The sequence below is a fragment of the Rhipicephalus sanguineus genome, chromosome 9 (genome assembly GCF_013339695.2).
Source record: "Rhipicephalus sanguineus isolate Rsan-2018 chromosome 9, BIME_Rsan_1.4, whole genome shotgun sequence".
Lineage (NCBI taxonomy): Eukaryota > Metazoa > Arthropoda > Arachnida > Ixodida > Ixodidae > Rhipicephalus > Rhipicephalus sanguineus.
In genome coordinates this window covers 68,881,320-68,899,493 of record NC_051184.2, presented here as the reverse complement: position 1 = coordinate 68,899,493, position 18,174 = coordinate 68,881,320, and the positions used below count along the sequence as shown (strand labels likewise).

The 18,174-nt window shown below is 44.9% G+C and overlaps 1 protein-coding gene across 1 annotated transcript in view; it reads left to right on the top strand.

Moving 5' to 3' along the window:
• The window catches only part of LOC119405297 (receptor-type tyrosine-protein phosphatase kappa), a 227,174-nt gene extending 211,289 nt beyond the window's left edge, over positions 1-15,885 (top strand). The window contains exons 40-42 of the mRNA XM_049419250.1: positions 12,555-12,706; positions 14,306-14,441; positions 15,744-15,885. Coding sequence (XP_049275207.1) covers positions 12,555-12,706; positions 14,306-14,441; positions 15,744-15,818 — 363 coding nt within the window. The 3' untranslated portion in view covers positions 15,819-15,885. The remainder of the gene's footprint in view (positions 1-12,554; positions 12,707-14,305; positions 14,442-15,743) is intronic.
• The last annotated feature ends 2,289 nt before the right edge of the window (positions 15,886-18,174 follow it).

The following is an 18,174-nucleotide window of genomic DNA, read 5'->3' as shown; positions in this document are numbered from 1 at the left end:
TAACTTTATCCAGCAGCACTGTTTCTATTTGACATGCATCTTCTTATTTGACATGCATCTTCTTTCTTACCAATTCGTGCTTGGCGCTACACACAAAACCTGCATTGACATGCAGGTTCGCCTTCTCTAACAAGGTGCAATGCAACATGCTTTTTTAGTGTCCCTCCCCACCTATGAGGGCGGTAGTTTGCCGCATATTTACGCAATTAAGCGAAAAAATCAATGCTTGTTCGCATAATTATGTTTGTCAGCGTTTAAACTTGGAGTCCCTCGTACACAGGTGCGTTGACAGTTGATGCTAAACAGCACAACTTTGGCTGCCTTGAAAGGGACACTATGAGATAACTTTTGACCAGCTTTGATGTAGCGTGAAACGACACATGGACCGGAGAAGGCACATAGGGGCACCACACAGCGCACCCTTCTCGTGTCCGTGCAGCGTTTCGCGCTACATCAAAGCTATTGAAATGATTCATTAACAAGCCGACATTGCAACCCTTATGAGGTAACTTATCAGGCATCTTATTTTCGTCACAACCCCTCCCGAACAGCTTTTTGTTTTATGATCGTGGGTCAGGTTCGCCCATTTCGTTTTTGATCTTTTTTCCCTCTTCAGCGGGGGCATCGGCCGCACGGGAACGTTGATCTTGGTGGACAGCATGCTCTCGCAAGCGGAAGCAGAGGGCGAAGTCAACCTCGTCGCCCATTTGCACGCGATGCGCCAGAGTAGGGTCAACCTAGTCGAGTCCCTGGTAAGAAGGCATTCTTCGTCTTTATTTTGTCCACGCGCACTTTATGCCATGCTTCATAACGTGCAAACACGTGAAGCAGAATTCCCACGGCGCACAAAATTCCGCAGTCAAGCAGTACTTTTTGTAGTGCCAACCAGTCACACAGTCGGTGTGCATAATCAGTGCCACCCAGTCACATGCCCTAGTACTAAGCAGATACCCTACTGAAACGTTCCAGTGGACACCGTAATAACTCCATATGTTTGCTGTATGATTCTCTAAGAAAATAGGTTAATTCCATATTTCATTCCATAGACTTCCTACAGAATTAGACGGAAAAGTACGTGGAATAGCTAGAATTATACCCGGGGCCGATGCTCTGGATGGGGGTGCGGCTGATCGAGGGTCGCGGGACGTTCTAGCGACATTTAACGAAGTCACTTCACATTATCGTCTGAGTCGTAGGGTCTTTCCTCCACCCCATTCGCATCTTACCAGAGGACAAGAAGTTACGCTCAGACTACTACAGACAGGGGTTTACCCTTGCCCAGCTAATGTATCTATTTATATGAATATATCTCCTGACTGTCCGGACTGTGGGTGTGTGTGTACATTTGAGCACATGATGTGGGACTGCCCCCACATACCCAAGGAACTCAAGGCACAAATCATCCCAAGGCAAGGGTTTTATTCCGCCATCAAAAGTACGGATCGTCACCGTCAGCTTCGGGCAATCCAAGGGGCCCACGATGCCGCAGGCAGGTACTCCCTGCCTGTTCCAACGTGGGAGCGGCCCGCAGGGGCCCGTCGGGGTAAAACCCGGCTCTCCTCCCTCGGTGTACAAGAAAGTTATCTATCTATCTATCTATCTATCTATCTATCTATCTATCTATCTATCTATCTATCTATCTATCTATCTATCTATCTATCTATCTATCTATCTATCTATCTATCTATCTATCTATCTATCTATCTATCTATCTATCTAATCTATCTATCTATCTATCTATCTATCTATCTATCTATCTATCTATCTATCTATCTATCTATCTATCTATCTATCTATCTATCTATCTATCTATCTATCTATCTATCTATCTATCTATCTATCTATCTATCTATCTATCTATCTATGTAGAATATTTCAATAGGGCAAGCAGCAGTAAGGCACCCGAATAACAAGAGGAAGAAGACTTCTCCTTGGCGCGAGCGCGCGCTCAATGCGCTACAGATGGCTATGCTATACGTGGTTTTGCCTGCGTTACGTCAAGCAATGACATCATACGGCAGCATAAGACAACCCGGGCCCCTAAAGTACTGCGCACTTAATAGCATATGCAAGTGGCTGCGCACACAGAGCTAGGAATATCTGGTGTATTGCTGTCTTCGATTTTCAGACATAGGCAATAACTGTTCTCTATGGCTTCGCAATGGCGATAATTTACCGGTACCACCCTTTAGCCTCAAGCAGGGTTTTCTGATAACACGAGAAAAAAGCAAAAAACCTTTGTCCATTATGAAGAAATCACAAATGAAAAGAAAAACGCTGGCCTATTCCACTGGTATTGTTGCCCGTGAAAATGCCTGATTTATCGTTGGCTGTGGAAACTCACAAATTCAAATGAAAAGTTCTGAATAGTAATTTTTACATATTATGAAGGTCAACAACTTTTCCGAGTTCTGAAAAAGTCAAAATGCCAGATTATTCTCCGGAACCGTAGCTCAAGCCAGCCTCAACTCTTTGCACTGTAAAAATATATCTATCAAGTGCGTTTCTCATTAAGATTTTCATAGGAGTCCCGGAATAGGGACCCTCCCCATTTTCTTTGCACTTTAATAAAAAATGTTTTCATAATAATCATCATTATCATCATCATTGAAATGAATTATGAAGAGCGTACAGAAAAAAAAACGTTTAATAATGAACATTTCAACACTTATTTTTATTCCAAAAGAAACAACGCTCTTGCGCTCTGTCATGCCACCCCATTTTTTTTCTTGACGCCTGAGCCCTGAATTCCCAACCACGTACTTCCGTAGACATTATTGTGCTCTTTTTGTCATGACCTAGGATGTCCTTAGCGCCGCCCATTGTTACCACGAGCAGACACTCGACTACAACTGATGCTGGAATTGATGTTGATTGCTCACTTACATTGATTTCTGGATGGATTATGATGCAGCATACTGCGTTTGAAGATAAACAACAGCGAGAAGCGCTTGGGACAAATGAAATTGTTCACCCTGTGTACTTACCTCTCTTTGTAGGAGCAGTACATTTTCGCGTACATGGCTCTGGTGGAGATACTGTGCTCGAAAAATCACAAGCTGTCCGTAAAAGAGTTTGTGGCTCTGTACCAGAAGCTCAAGGCCAAGAGCGCAGCAACCGGAAAGAGTGCCATAGAGCTTGAGTACGAGGTAATACTGCTATGAACGTTTCATCCATTCCGTACTGTCAGTGCATATTCGTAGTACGGCCTCCAGGAGTGTGAATGTGTGTAATTGGGAATGTCACTATGTGTGTGCGCGGCTGCGTGGACCCTTGTCTGGTGCAGAGGAAAAGTTGACCAGTGTAGCATGAAGCAATGCACTTCCAACACTTTCAGGGGCGTAGCCAGAATTTTTTTTTCGGGGGGGGGGGCGGGTTCATCCATACTTTCTTTATGTTCGTGCGTGCGTTTGTATGTGCGCATGTATATATACGCAAGCAACACTGAAAATTTTCGGGGGGGAGGGGGGGTTGAACCCCCCAACCCCTCCCCCCCCTGGCTACGCCCCTGAACACTTTAATTAATGGCTGCAGGCTTGCACTACAGCGGAATGCGTAGCGCCGTATTCCCTCACGCAAAGCTGCGATGCAAAAATGCATGCTTGCTAAACCCCGCCCAAATATATTCAGTTCCGCGCTCCTCAATACCTCGTTTAGCACTTATGAATGGGAAAATAGATGTAGGGTAAGTTTTAGTGTTCTGCAGCGGTTATTCTCGCGTTAAACTTGCACAAAATACCAACTCTATCGGTTTTAACTAACCCAAGCGTATGCCTTTCCCGTAACAAAAATTCCGAGAGTAACTTACACTACGCTGACGCAAAGACCAAAGCCCGAGTGCCGATACGTCAAAGCCCGAAATGGCACGTCACAATCCGACGAGCCCCTTGGCTCATCGTGCCTCATTTCACTGCTTGTCGAGCCCCCTCTGGAGCTGCATACTTCTTCAGCCGACCACACAATTCACTAAGCCTTGGCTCAGCGTCTTCTATAGCACGCCATTTACGCGTTTCTTCCTTGCCCGAGATCGCCGCTTTTTTTTTTTTACTCTCCAAGCAGTCGGCGCCGCTCCGCGAATGCTGCCCAAGACGCCTGTTGCGCCAGGGGATGGTCTTCTCTATCTTGTGTATTGCCACGGTTTCCCGCTTTCGCAAAGACGCTTTCACCTGGGTTTTTTTAACGTGCATCTAAATCTAAGTACACGGGAAGAAACCGCAACAACGCCCTCAGAGCGGTTAGCGTTGAAGACCGGGGAAGTTTCGAAGTGTTGTAGGGCTTCAAAAAGTAACACGCACCTATAACGGCAAATCAGTGTGCCTTTTATGACGAAGACAGACTTCAATTATTTATAGCATGGAATAATCGACCTCCTAAAGCCTCTTAAATAGCAACAACGCGTCCACAACGCACTTCGATGTCCCATGCCGCATGTCCAGAAGATTGCACAATCATTTGAGTTTTACACGGATATATGGTCACGCTTCAACCTTCAGATAATTAGAATTTCCACACGCCGTTAGATTACACAATAACCTGGCAGATAAACTTGCTTGTTTGGCTAACCCTGAGACATTCCGTCACTAACTGATTGCACATTTCATAGAGGTCGTCATTTAACACACAGAGATATGTGTAGATTATGTATTATGCATGATGTTTTATGTATTATGTTTGTTTTATTAATTATTCATTATGGTTTAGACATAATATTCAAATTTCAAGCACCGTGTATAGTTCTTTTTTTTCTCTCTTCTAACGCCCAGTAGTGACTCTGATGCCCTCCTGATGCCTGTGAGGTAATTCAAAAAAATATATATATAATGGTCTCCTGTTATTTCTTATTAAGGAACTCGCCCGGATATGCCCACTTCCTGCGCCGGAGGAGTACAACAATGCACGGGACGGGAAAAATGCTCCCAAGAATCGATCGTCAAAGATTTTAGCATGTAAGCTTAAGTAGAGCGCGGTTATACGCGTCATGAAATGTGAAGTATGTGCCGCTGACGCCTGCTGTATCTTTTCTATTCGCAGGTGACAGCAGGAGGCCGTTCTTGAGCGTCACAGCTGATGGATCAAAGACAGACTATATCAATGCCATATATGTGGATGTAAGCTTTTAGCTAATTTAAACATACACGACCTTTTGAGCAGCGATTCTAGACCGTTGGATTGGACTATTTATTTTAACACAAAAGTGTTTTATGCCGGGGTCCACCAAGTACATCCGTCACGGATATGACGTTGATAAAATGGACACCAACGGGTGAGAAAGAAAAAAACCAAGGAAAAGTTACCCCGCTGGGAATCGAACCCACGACGTTGCGGCCGCGACGGCAAGCGCCCGACGCTCTACCGACTAGAGCTAACTCGGGAGATGCTAGATGCGGCGCGAACGCGCCTTATATCTTTCACACATTCTATTTCGCGGCGGGTGGAGCGGGGCGGTGCCGCCGTCTGTGAGATGTGAAAAGAAGTAATGCTTTACGATCGACACTTACTAGCGCTTACTCCGAGATTGCACGCGACATCGGAGGTCATGGTTAAAGCGTCTCGATACCAGAGAGGTAGACTGGCCGCGCTGGCGTCGCCGATGCACCCTTGACGCAGTTACGTTCTTTGCCTTTGACTTCGTGTTAGCGTGCGTCGGCTCATCGGAGTAGTGCAGCTCCCACGTGCGCCAACGGGATTTCTCCGCCGCCGACTGCTTCAATTGCGAGAGCACCGACTAACAAAACTGCTGCAATATGCGTTGCAGAAAGGACGCGAGTTCGACGGGCGAATGTCGTGCCTTGGTGGAGCGAGAGCAGCGCCTGCGAGACAGAGGCCAGCGGGACGCACGCGTTTGCGGCTCAGGCTACGAACCTCTACTTCCCGTGTTGCTGAAGCGCAGTGTGTGTTATGTATGCATGAGCACAGGCGTCGGCTACCCATTACTAGAAAGCGCACACCGTGCCGTTTCTCTCCTTAATTGACGACGCTTTGAAGAAGGGCATACCGGGTACCAATGTTGATTATGAGCTTGTTGATATCATCCTTACGCGGGATTCACGATTCGCTGTGTCCAAATATATGTTCACCCCTTCAGCTACCATGCGCAACGGTTTAATCATGATCATGGGCGTTAGTCGTCGCGTATAGACATGCTGGTAACATGGGTGCATCCACGTCAAACGGTGCTATAGCTGCCAAACACGATAGACATTGTACAAGCTCTCATATATCACTACACAATAAGCAGTGCTTCGGTGAAGACCCGTGTCACTTTCGTGTTTTACCGATTCCTATGACAGAGGGATCAGCCATGTTTTTTCGACTTTTATGAAACCGTTGTCCAGCACCGACACTTTTATTTTATTTGGTATATGTATGATACGAAAACCTTATACTGCCATTTATGAATTAACTCATTAACACTTTTTGCACAGCCCATTTTCACATTTACCGTTTTCAGACACCATATTCTACGTAACGCAGTGCAAGCTTCAAAAATTCGTGCAAATTATAACCTCTCTAAGTCAAGATTTTAATTGCCACCGAAACATCGGAAATGAGGTTGCGGCTTCCATCCCGACCTCGGCGGTCGCATTTCGATGGAGGCGAATTGCTAAAGGCCTTTGTACTGTGCGATGTCAGGGCACTTTAAAGAACATCAGGTGATCGAAATTTTCGGAGCCCACCACTACGGCGTGCCTGATAAGCATATCGGGGTTTTGGCACGTTGAACTCCGTATAATATTACTAACATTGGAAATAAGCACCGCTCTGGCCAGACAAGATTACTTAGGTTAAGTTAATCTTCCCTAATTGCTTACTTCCTTCGTCAATACGGGATAACTTTCTGTCGAATTTATTGGAAATTCTACCATGCAAGCAATAATCATCACAGCGCAACTCTAAGAAATGTAGAGAAAGTGTACATTTGGGTGCACAGCACGTTGCATTCTTCATTGAAGCCCAACCGCCGCTCTACAGAATTTATTTCGCGTACAAAATAGAAAGTGTTTCTGATTTAAATTCATTTTATGATTTCCCATATTCAATGCGTCGATAAGTGTTTGAATTGCAATCCGTGGCTGGGCCAAAAAGATCATTTTAGAGGAAGCGTCCTCCATCGCCACTGAATTTTGAGCTCCCAATTTACGCCATTTCTGTAAACAAAAAAAAACTGAATTTGAGAACGAAGTGAAGAAGCAGTGACGATATGGAAAGAGGTGAAACAAAATGCTTCTTTGTCAAGGATCTGCCGAAAGGTATTTTTCTTTTGTAGCAATATATTGATTACTGTGAAATCTGCTCCAATGAAAGCTAATTTTGAGCAATAAACGCTGAAAAAAGCGAAAAAAAAAACAAAATAAAATAATCATGAATAAAGAATAATGTAAACTAAAAGCTATCAACGAAAGTTGCAAATAATTAACCCAAAGACTAAAACGGATGACATTTGTCCGTAGGGTTTCGAGATTGATTTATTTTCTTCTCTAGAAACGACTCCCCAAAACAAATCTTGGTGCGTATGTGTAGCGGCATCTTTTCGGGCTAAACTGAGCTATTTATGTTAATTGCTGTGGCACCCGCTACATGGCACTACATGTAGGAAATTACGTTGTCACTAGTCGTTTGCGCATTCTACTGTGAGTGAATGTGGAGAGATGGACGTCCACCTCGAAGAGAGTGTAAACATAAAATTCTCTGTGAAGCTTGGCAAGAAGCCACACAGACGTATGAGCTCATTCGTGACGCTTACGGCAACGAGACATTATCACGCGCTCGAGTTTTCGAGTGGCACAAGAAGTTCGTTTCGGGGAGAACGTCGGTGGAAAACGACGCAAGGCAGGAGCGCACTGCAACCTCACGGAATGAGAACGTGGCTCGGATCAGGGAGATCGTACAGCAAGACCGCAACATTACAGTCCGCATGCTATCGGATGCTCTCGACATTAGTAAGACAACATGCCACCAAATTTTGCTTGAGAACTTGGGGAAACGAACTTTAAATGCCAGACATGTGCCGCACTCCCTCACACCGGACCAGAAGGACACGCGGGCATCAGTGAGCGCTGATTTGCTCTCCGAGGCAGAAAAAGATGCTGCATTCGTCGGCACCATCACTGCTGAAGACGAAACACGATGTTTTCAATACGATCCTCAAACAAAGAGGCAGAGCGCCGAATGGCGGTCCTTAAGCATCTGGCGTCGAGAAAGGTGCGGCGAAGAAGACCAAAACAAAGACGATGCCGATAGCTTTTTTCGGTGCCACAGGTGTCATACACCACTAGTTTGTTCCACAAGAGCCGATGGTGAATCAGGAGTTTTATATCCTCATGCTCCATCCCATGTGTTATGAACTGCGACGCCGTCGCTCTGACTTATCGGCATCTGGACAACGGAACCTTCCCCACGATAATGCAAGGCCGCACACTGCTCTCAGCGTGACAAGATTTCTCGCCAAGCACAGCATTACTGTACTTCTCCATCCGCCATACTCGACTGACCTCTCCCCACGCGATTTTTTCTTTTCTTGTTTCCTCGTCTAAAGAGAGCCCTAAAAGGTCGCTGGATGGGGAGCGTGGAGGCCATTAAAGACGCCACGAAAAAGGAGCTGACAGCCCTGCCAAAAGAAGCGTTTTCCAACTGTTTACAAGACCTCAAGAAGCGTTGCAAGCTGTGTATATACTGCAAGGTGGACTATTTCGAAGGGGTGCTGCACAAATGATTTCAATGTTAAAAGCATTTTTTTAATGAACTCAGTCTTAGAACTTTACCGACAAAGGTTTATGTGGTTTCTACATAGTATCCTATTGAAATATATATCTGTTTCATTTCGTTGACACTAAGACCAAAGTGTCAGTAGAAACATGTTGAAGTTTATGTATGCTCCTATATATGCATATGGGTTTGTATATGTATAAGTATATATATATATATATATATATATATATATATATATATATATATATATATATATATATATATATATATATAGTATATATATATATATATATATATATATATATGTGTGTGTGTGTGTGTGTGTGTGTGTGTGTGTGTGTGTGTGTGTGTGTGTGTGTGTGTGTGTGTGTGTACATATATGTGATGTCTCCCTGCCAAAAGAAAAAAATCGTAGACTCGTCAAGCTGTTTGATGAGAGTTTTACTCTATGATCCCAACATCTGTATTTAGTAACCATACAGGATGGAAGATAAACGATTTGAATTTCGATTTCAATAAGAAAAACGTGAATTCAGCATAGTTCTTAGGCGATTGGGAATACTTCAATGATGAAAATATCCCATATTCGCGTATTTTATGCCTGTCTTGTTAACGTTTGACAGTACACCTGTTCTGGTTTATATCAGCTGCTATGGAGATGCATAAGTAGAAATTGTTTCAGCTGCGCCTTTTTTCCTCACACACAAGACTAAGCAAATTAAACAAATAGATAATGCAAGTGAGAGAGACGTATTCAAAAGTACTTTTCGCTTTCTTAGTAGCACACTGCAGAATTTAGATATAACATTACTTGGACTACATTTAAACGTGGTTATAAGACTAAGGTTGTAGACTCTGTGGGACAGGTGATTTCTTTGAAGCTTCTCTAATGTATTTCCTTCCGTGAGAACATTAGAAGTCAATACCAGCTACCCAATTTTCACTGAGAATGACAAGTGCCTCTAGTCGGTTGTATTCTCATAAGCATTCGCACACGGTGGTAGGAGAGAGGGTGGCAGCCCCCTTCATCATTTAAAGGGAGGGCCAGGTATGCTTGCTACGGTTGCGCCTTGAACTAGCTGGTTCATGGTTGTATAAACAGCGCTGTTGTCACTAGAGCGGCTCGTTGGGCAAGTTGGTACACAGTTCTTCGTGAGGAAATGTCAGCAGCACCAAAAGAAAGCAGAAGAAACTGAGCCAAGAAAAATGAGACAGGAACAGGAATGATGCTGGAAGGATGCCAGCATCATTCCTGTTCTTGTCTTTTTTCTTGGCTCAGTTTCGTCTGCTTTCTTTCGGTGCTGCTGGCATTTCTTCACGACGAGCGCTGTTGTCGTCACTTCGTCTTGTGTTCTGTCAAAACTTTGCCCTGTTTCTCCCCTGTTTCAGCCAAACATGCCACATACCTTTAATTAGCCAGACCTTTCCCGTCAATCTTTAAGCTGCAGGGTTTGGACATGCCTGTTTCCGATGACAATGGCGGCCGAGAAACCATCATGCTTTATTCTAAGAGCTGAATGCTTCCCACCTTTACCTCCGGAAAACCAGGGACCAAAGGCAGAGCGCTTTGAGCAGCACGTCATCACCTCATTTTTGCTTTTGAACCCATTGCGATTCTGCCAGATGGGGGGATTAGGGAGAAAGGGAGGGAGGGGGCGGAACAGCGAAACTCGGCTTCTCTAGATGGAGAACACTGTGCAAGCCTATGGCTGTGCTGACCGAACAATGATTATCGCCAATTATCTGGAGCACAGATATTCGGTGGGCATGGCATTTATTTGGTGAGTAACACAATGCGCTTGTCTCGCTTGTGCAGGGTTTCAAGAGACGAAAAGCGTACCTCGTGACACAACTGCCTCTGTCAGAAACGGTCGATGACTTCTGGGAAATGCTTGCGGGCAGTGGCTCTGTCACACTCGTCACGCTGGGTCCTCTCCAAGATGAGGTAATAAGAATAACATCAATGTGCCCGCAATAAGCCCGCATGGATCTAGATAAGCTTGTCTGCATCCTTATGCTGGTTTAAAAACATGGCATAATGATAACAAAAAATGAGGAGTATGAAGTGACATGGGCTCTTCTGAATTCGCTTAAGAGTACTCGAATACAGAAGCAATCTTATGTTTCTTCTTAGTCAATTGTATTCGTCTACCCGTTGTGCATTGCTTTAAAAAAGGCTTCAAGTTGGTAAACTAGACAAAACACCATCACTTATTCCCACTGAGTGGTGGCCTAAGACTCACGAGAATGTTCTGTATGAGTAATATCTAGGTGAGGGGAAAAGCGGCCTTTCAAGCGCCCTTACAATCAAATCACCTTGAGCTTACGTATGTATTCCTTTATATAAATATTTACTCTATATAAAGGGCAACAACACCTAGATGAAGCGTGCACACCTCATTTATGGCCGCCGCGTCAAAAAAAGAACGTCCCCACAGTGAAACCACCGTAATAACCACGATGCGTCGGTGGAGGATGACATTACAGAATTCTCGCAATACGAAGAACGGCGCGTTCAACGGCGTGATCTTTTGAGCAGCCTCGATAGACTACCAATCGCAGTTAACAAAAAGCTTTGAGTGTGGCCGCACCCTGACAATCAAATACGGGCAGTTATCGATTGTCGCGTTTTTTTAGTGGACACAAGATTGGTGAGCTGTTTGTAATTGACATTACTGGTTCTTTCATGATAAATATCTCATAGTAATGTTATGTGTAAGTGTATGAAAAGCATCTGTATGGACTCCATCCGCGGTAACTTGTGTGACCACACTGTATGTAGTGGACTTTGTCCTTAGAGGTATACTTTATAAGCCTGATCGTATGCGCACATAGTGCTTCTCAATAACCCTTGTTTTCATTTGGTATTCTTTTATTCCTTCTCGCTTATTTTGTTTTTGTGTGTTTTTCAATGTCACTATCATGATGTTGGGATAGCCGGCTCAAACGTAGCCTGCACTCCTTTGTTTTCATATACAAATTAAAAAATAATAGTGTTATGTTTTCCTTACTTTCTATTAGACGACACCGCAATTCTGGCCGAGCCTGAAGACCACAGTCAAGTATGGAAAGGTTGTGGTGGAGCAGACCGACACTCAAGACTTCCGAGGCCTCCTCGTGAGAACATTTAAGGTCATCTACGGTTCGGTACGTCAAATTTCAAATATTTTACACGCACTTGTCACATATGGATCTTCGGCTGCTGCAGACTTTCCCAAAAGTGCGGCTTATATTAAACTGCGGGGTATTTCCTCACCAGTTCTTGGTCGTTGACTTTGAACCAAGAATATCAACGCTCTGGGCGGCATTGTTTTCTGCCATCAAACTGGCCACCGCGACAAGATACTATGAAGTGGTCCTATACACGGAAACCTTAATGATATTCGGATAGGTTGAATTAAGAGGAGAGGGTGCCTCAGACAGGCTGGTCGACGTTTCGATAGAAGGGACCCATCTTTGTCAAAGCCATCGATCAATTGTTTTCGGCAAGTACTAGCAACTCTAATCAATGGGACGCCTTTCTCGAGAACACATCGAAGAAAAGCCTTCCGCAGGCGTCTCCCAACACGATGTGTTTTATGTGCTTTATGTATAAAAGAAAGAAGAAAGAATCATATCTCCTACTTCAATTTCCACGAAGCTGATGGTATTGCTAGATATATGCTATCGCGTGAAGCGCGCGCAAGTATAGATAGTCTGTCTAAATCTGGTGTCGATGCTGTCAACCGTACCCACCACATTACGAATAAAGCTGCCACCATGGCGAATAGTGAAGTGGTTGGGCCTGTTACATTGGTAACCTAACGCCTCATTGATCCGTATACGTGACCTGTTTCATTTTGCAGCGACCAGCCCGGATATTGAAGCAGTTCCACTCACAGTCCTGGAATAGGGCCAGCACTGTGCCGAGTTCCTGCGACGTGGTGCTGGAGATACTGCAACACGTGGATCGGTGGCAGATGCAAGCCGAAGGGAGAACAGTCGTGGTGCAGTGCCTGTGAGTACGAAGACATGAATGAGTGCCCTGAGTGCCAGTTTACTATTGCCAAATGATTACTCTCCAATGATGTACATAGAGTACACTACTTCCGAGAAACCGAGGAAAAACTCATTTCGAAATCTTATGATCTCTCAGAACAGCTTACATAAAGGACCGCATGTATCAATTCACATCCGTGGAATGTTACTGCAGCGTTCACTACGCGCTGCAACTGCCGAGTAATGTCCGCTTCGGTGGCACACTGGTTACGGTACGTTGCTGCTGACCCGGAAGTCGCGAGTTCAACCCCTGCTGCGGCGGTCAAATTTCGATGGAGGCGAATGCTAAAGGCCCGTGTTCTGTTCGATGTCAGCGCACTTCAAACAAAAAAAAAAGAACGCCAGGTAGCCGAATTATTAATAACAATTGTTGGCGTTTATCGTTCCAAAACCATGGCATTGTTGTGAAGCACGCCTAGAGGAGGGCTCCGTAAATTTCGCCCACCTGGGTTTCTTTAACGTGCACCTAAATCTAAGTACTAAGCCTCAAGCATTTTCGCCTCCATTGAAAACGTGGCTGCCGGGGCCGGGCCAGTTAGTCAAAATTTCGGGAGCTGTCCACTACGGCATGTTTCATAATCATATCGTGGTATCGGCATGTAAAAGTAAAACAAGATATTAATAACTTACACAAGGGGGGCATGTCTCATTCCACTTCCGTGGCATGTTACTGACCCGTTCAATATTAGGCGCAACTCTCTAGCTTTGGCCGCAGTAACGTTTCTCAGAAAAAGCGTAAAGGGATCCGGCTGCTACAATAATACGCATATATCCGTGTTTCTTATCGAAGCGATAATGCAATGGCCCACCGAGCACATTCCCCTTGCACAGCGATGTTCGTCATGGCGCCCCACAACCTTAGCTTTGTGAAAAATTCTTTTTTTTTTTTTTTCGTGATGGGTTCCACAGTGCGCACGCGCCAAGAGCGCGCGACAGAAATCTGGGGTTATGGGCTAAAGCGAAATGGCGAAACGCTTTCCACGTGCATCACGAAGTGACGCTTCGCCACGGCCCGCGCGTCGCATCTGATATTGTCGGACAAGTAGGCGTTGCATCGAAGTGGCCTCATGTTGGCCACAAATAAAAAATAAATACGAGAAAATTACTGAGTAAGATAACCAAGCATTTCAGTGCGACGTTGTGAAACGAAGGCTGTAGTCCAATTCGCAATCTTTCGTTCAAAATTTGTTGCCATATTGTCGCTCGAAAAGCTCGCAAAATGTTTGATGCCACCCATATAAATCGCAGAATTAGAAGACCAAGAAGGTGTCTCTTTCAAAAGCACAAAGCACCACAAGCTTCTTTTAAGTGACTAAGGGGCGTAGGTCGCAATACGCCCTAGCAAAGTACGCGTTCGAGTCACCATGACTAATCTTGCGGAGTTCCATGTGCTACGAGGAGGCAAGGATACTTGAATTTATAGAGTTCAGAACGAACAGCAATACAAAACAGCCATGTAAGTTTTAAACATAAGGTGTCAAATATACATGTCAAATATACCATACACCGAAGTATTTTAACCTCGGTAATATTCAACAAATGTTCCTCTCGCTTTCAGGGATGGCTGCCAGGAAAGCGGCCTGTACTGCGTGTCGGCAGCGATATGCGACCAGCTGAAGCTGGAACAGGAGCTCGACGTATTCCGATCCGTGCGCAACGTGCGCTGTAGCCGTCCTGAATTCATCGTCGACTCGGTAAGAGAAGCCAACGCACTAATGAGCGCCCTAACTCAGAATGCCCTGGATAAAATGACGTGCTTTCATTCTTGCAGCAGTGAAATAGCAGAATTCAGTACAGTTTCAATCGCTCGTTAGCCTACACTCTAATAAAAGAAATATGTGTTACTCTTTTGTCGGTGAGTCCGGACTTGCCACGTGTATGACTCTCTTTAAGAAGACACGTTAACTCTCTTTTGGGTGTCACGACTCTCCCACGAGAGTTTAGTGATGCCCAAAGAAAGTACACGTGTCTCTATAAATAGATTAATATATAGTCGGGACCCACAAAAAAGGTCAAAGGACTATTGTCTTTCTTCAATTAAGCAATGGCATCAGCCTCAAGGAGGCTGGAGTATGTAAAAATAAAATAAAATAATTAAAATTGCTCTATGGTGAACAAATTCTTTAACTGCTACAAATATGTCAAAAGGTTACTAAATTGGGAATATATTGTCGGGACATTACACCATGCGTATGTAAACGAATGTACCCCCGCGAGATTTCAGTGATTAAATACGCCTCGCTATGTCACCACGCCTGCTTGAAGACGAAGCCATGTTACACAAGCAGAACGGCGTTTGACATTATTAGATTCGAAAAACTAGGCGTTGTATTTTTGCATTTCCCGGGGTAATGGGCGCGTGGACGACATACGGGACGTACAAGCACAAAACGCCATGACAGTCGCAGCTGTCTGTAGATAATAACCCACGGCGTCATACGTCTAGGACTTGGACGAATAACACAAAAGCGACTCTGACAGATGTAGTTCGGCTGTGCTACTAATTTGAGTGGACCACCAAAGTAGCGCGATACGACGTACAGTGGCTGGAAAGTTTGTTTAAATATTTTTTGTATTTGCTAGTTTACGTACCTTTGACGTGCTGACAAAGAAGTAAAAACCACGCAAGGAGCCTTGCTTTTTTCCCGGGGCTTCGTTATTAGCATTCGCGTGAAATTTGTGTCTACGTTAAGTGCGCTTGCGCTGAAGTCAAAGTTGCTAGGTTAACGCCAACCCAGCGCGTTTCATGGCTGGAATGGTGAAAAGATTTTGCAGCTGCGATGCACAGGGCGTGAACACAGACATGATATAGCGGTTCATATCTGACACTGCAGTTTCACGTTACTGCCAGGCATTTTAACTCGTAGTGTCATTGTGTCACGTTGCGGACATGCTACGCTGTTTTGTGCCGTATAAATAAAGACCCTGATCACGTTGTGTATTGCATTGCAGACATAATGGGATAAATGTGCTCCAATTGTTTTCGTGTTTTACAGGAACAATACGCCTTCTGCTACGACCTGGCTCTCAGCTTTCTGGACACGTTCGATACCTACTCCAACTTCCAGTGAACTCATCGAGTGCTTCTTATTTATGGAGACCGTTTTCTACTCACTGCTTCAAATGACGCAGAATAAAAATTGAGCAGTTTTTAAGTAAAACGGCGTATTTTGTTATTTCCGTTCACTGCACCTATGCAGCAAACTTAGCACAAGCCAGGGAGCTGAATTTGTAGCTCCTATTGAAGTTCGCACACCAATATATAACGCCCTGCTGCATTGTTCAACACTGATTACTAAAAAAAGTACAAAAGCGACATCTCAGGTAGGCCGAGTAGACAAACGCAATTGCTGGTAACAACACCATTGTTGCAAGCCTTGCTGCTGCTACTACCAACATGTAATACACTCTGCCTGTTCTTCTCTCTCTCTCTAAACGCACATTATCCAAAGAAAAAATTTAATAGTAAGTTCTCTGGCTGTGCGAGGTCGGCACAATAGACATTATGACAAAGACCCCAAACCATATTGCTTTAGCAAGTCCCTCCTTAACAGCGATGCTACTGGGAAGAAATCACAAGAGGACACTTAATAAAAAAAAGGAAATGCTAAGAATGTGTTGCAGTCACGGTACAAAGTCTTCCTTTTTTACGTATAAGCGCTTGTGGAACAAATGTCTTTATTCGTAGCCTGTGAAAGCGACCGGCTGTGCAGTGACAAACCGTCGTGTTTGTTAGATAGTAGACTGCTTCGGGAACCGATGGCATTGACGTAGAAGAAGTGGCTGAAGACCTACAAGCGTTATTAGAAGATGAATCTATGAACCATCCTCTTTGAACGGTAAGAGCTACTTCTATAACTAGTAATGGGAGAGAATGACAATATTTTAGATGGCTTCAGAAAAAATAACAGTTTACCTTTTATTAGCTCCGACGTGATCCCCACGCCTAAGACAGAGCGTTACCCTAATTAAAAAAAAAAGATTGCACACTACCTTATTGAATGCGGATGCAAGTATATTCCTATACCTCTGAGAAAGATAAAACCAAGAAGACGATCTTCTACAGAAAAAAAATCCTGACGTGAAAAGCTACTTGTTGAACTTATTTGTAGAGTGGAATGTTTAACGTTTTCTGCTTTGCGTTTTACACTCTGTCAGATCTTAGTCTGAGTAACATCAGTGGATTTATCCATTCGACTTAGTTTTCACGCCGCATATTTGTTACCGCTGTTATGACTGCTACTGGAGACACGTCGTCTGAGAGCGTGCTCCGGCGGTGAATTCCCACGCGACTCGAGAAACCTACATCCTTCCTGGAGACAGGCCCGTCAGCGATCGCGGTCATCCCGCAAAGAAGGGAAGAGAGGGTGCGCGCTCAGAGAAACAGTGGGGCGACGCCGAAGCTTCGTAATGGGCCCCTGTGGGTTCCTTGAGATGCTACGGCGCTGACCCAGTTCGTCTGCTTTGACCACAGCAAACAGGTCGCTGTACACCCTTTAATGCCCTACTGGGGAGAGGCGGAAGAACTCTACCGGTCTCCCGTTTCCCGGCCTTACTCCTATGTGAGCGCCATTGACCGCTGGAACTTTGCTACATCGGCGGGTGCGACATCTCATCTGCGACAGTGCTGGGTTATGGGCAGGTGGCTTGGTGGGTGGTATCTTGTGTGTGACTGGCTACTGTAAGGAAGGAAAGGCCGGCCTGATGAGTTAAAACGACGGTGCTGAGTGAGATAAAGAAGCTCTGGGCCCTGGGAAAATGGCTCAACCAGTCACTCGTGGTTGAACTCTTTAATCTTAATTTCCCAACATGTAAATATGTTTGTAAAAAGCGTCGTTAAGCTTGTTTGTTCTTGTTTTCGAACTTCGAAGCATGAGTTCCTCGTTCCTCGACCCGAAGACTCAGCCACGCTACCAAATGAAGTCTGGGTCTATTGCAACCCTCATGCCACAACACCGCCAACAAACTGGCCAGGACAAGCCACTTTAGCACAAGCTGCAACAACGCGTAAAATACATGAGGCATCAGTCACGGTGGTCAATTCCGCGGATTCTCAGCTTCACGCCCCGCCACGGTGGTCTAGTGGTTATGGCGCTCGACTGCTGACCCGAAGGTCGTGGGATCTAATCGCGGCCGCGGCGGCTGCATTTTCGATGGAGGCGAAAATGTGCGAGGCCCGTGTACTTAGATTTAGGTGCACGTTAAAGAACCACAGGTGGTCGAAATTTCCGGAGCCCTCCACTACGGCGTCTCTCACAATCATATCGTGGTTTTGGGACGTTAAACCCCACATAGTATTATCTCCGCTTCACATGTATAAGTTTTACTAATTAAACAATTTTAGCCCAGGGCATGTTCAAGGAAGCGCATCGGGCATCGGTCAGAGAAGCGAATTGTAGGAACAGTAAATATAAGCGAGTTTTAGCA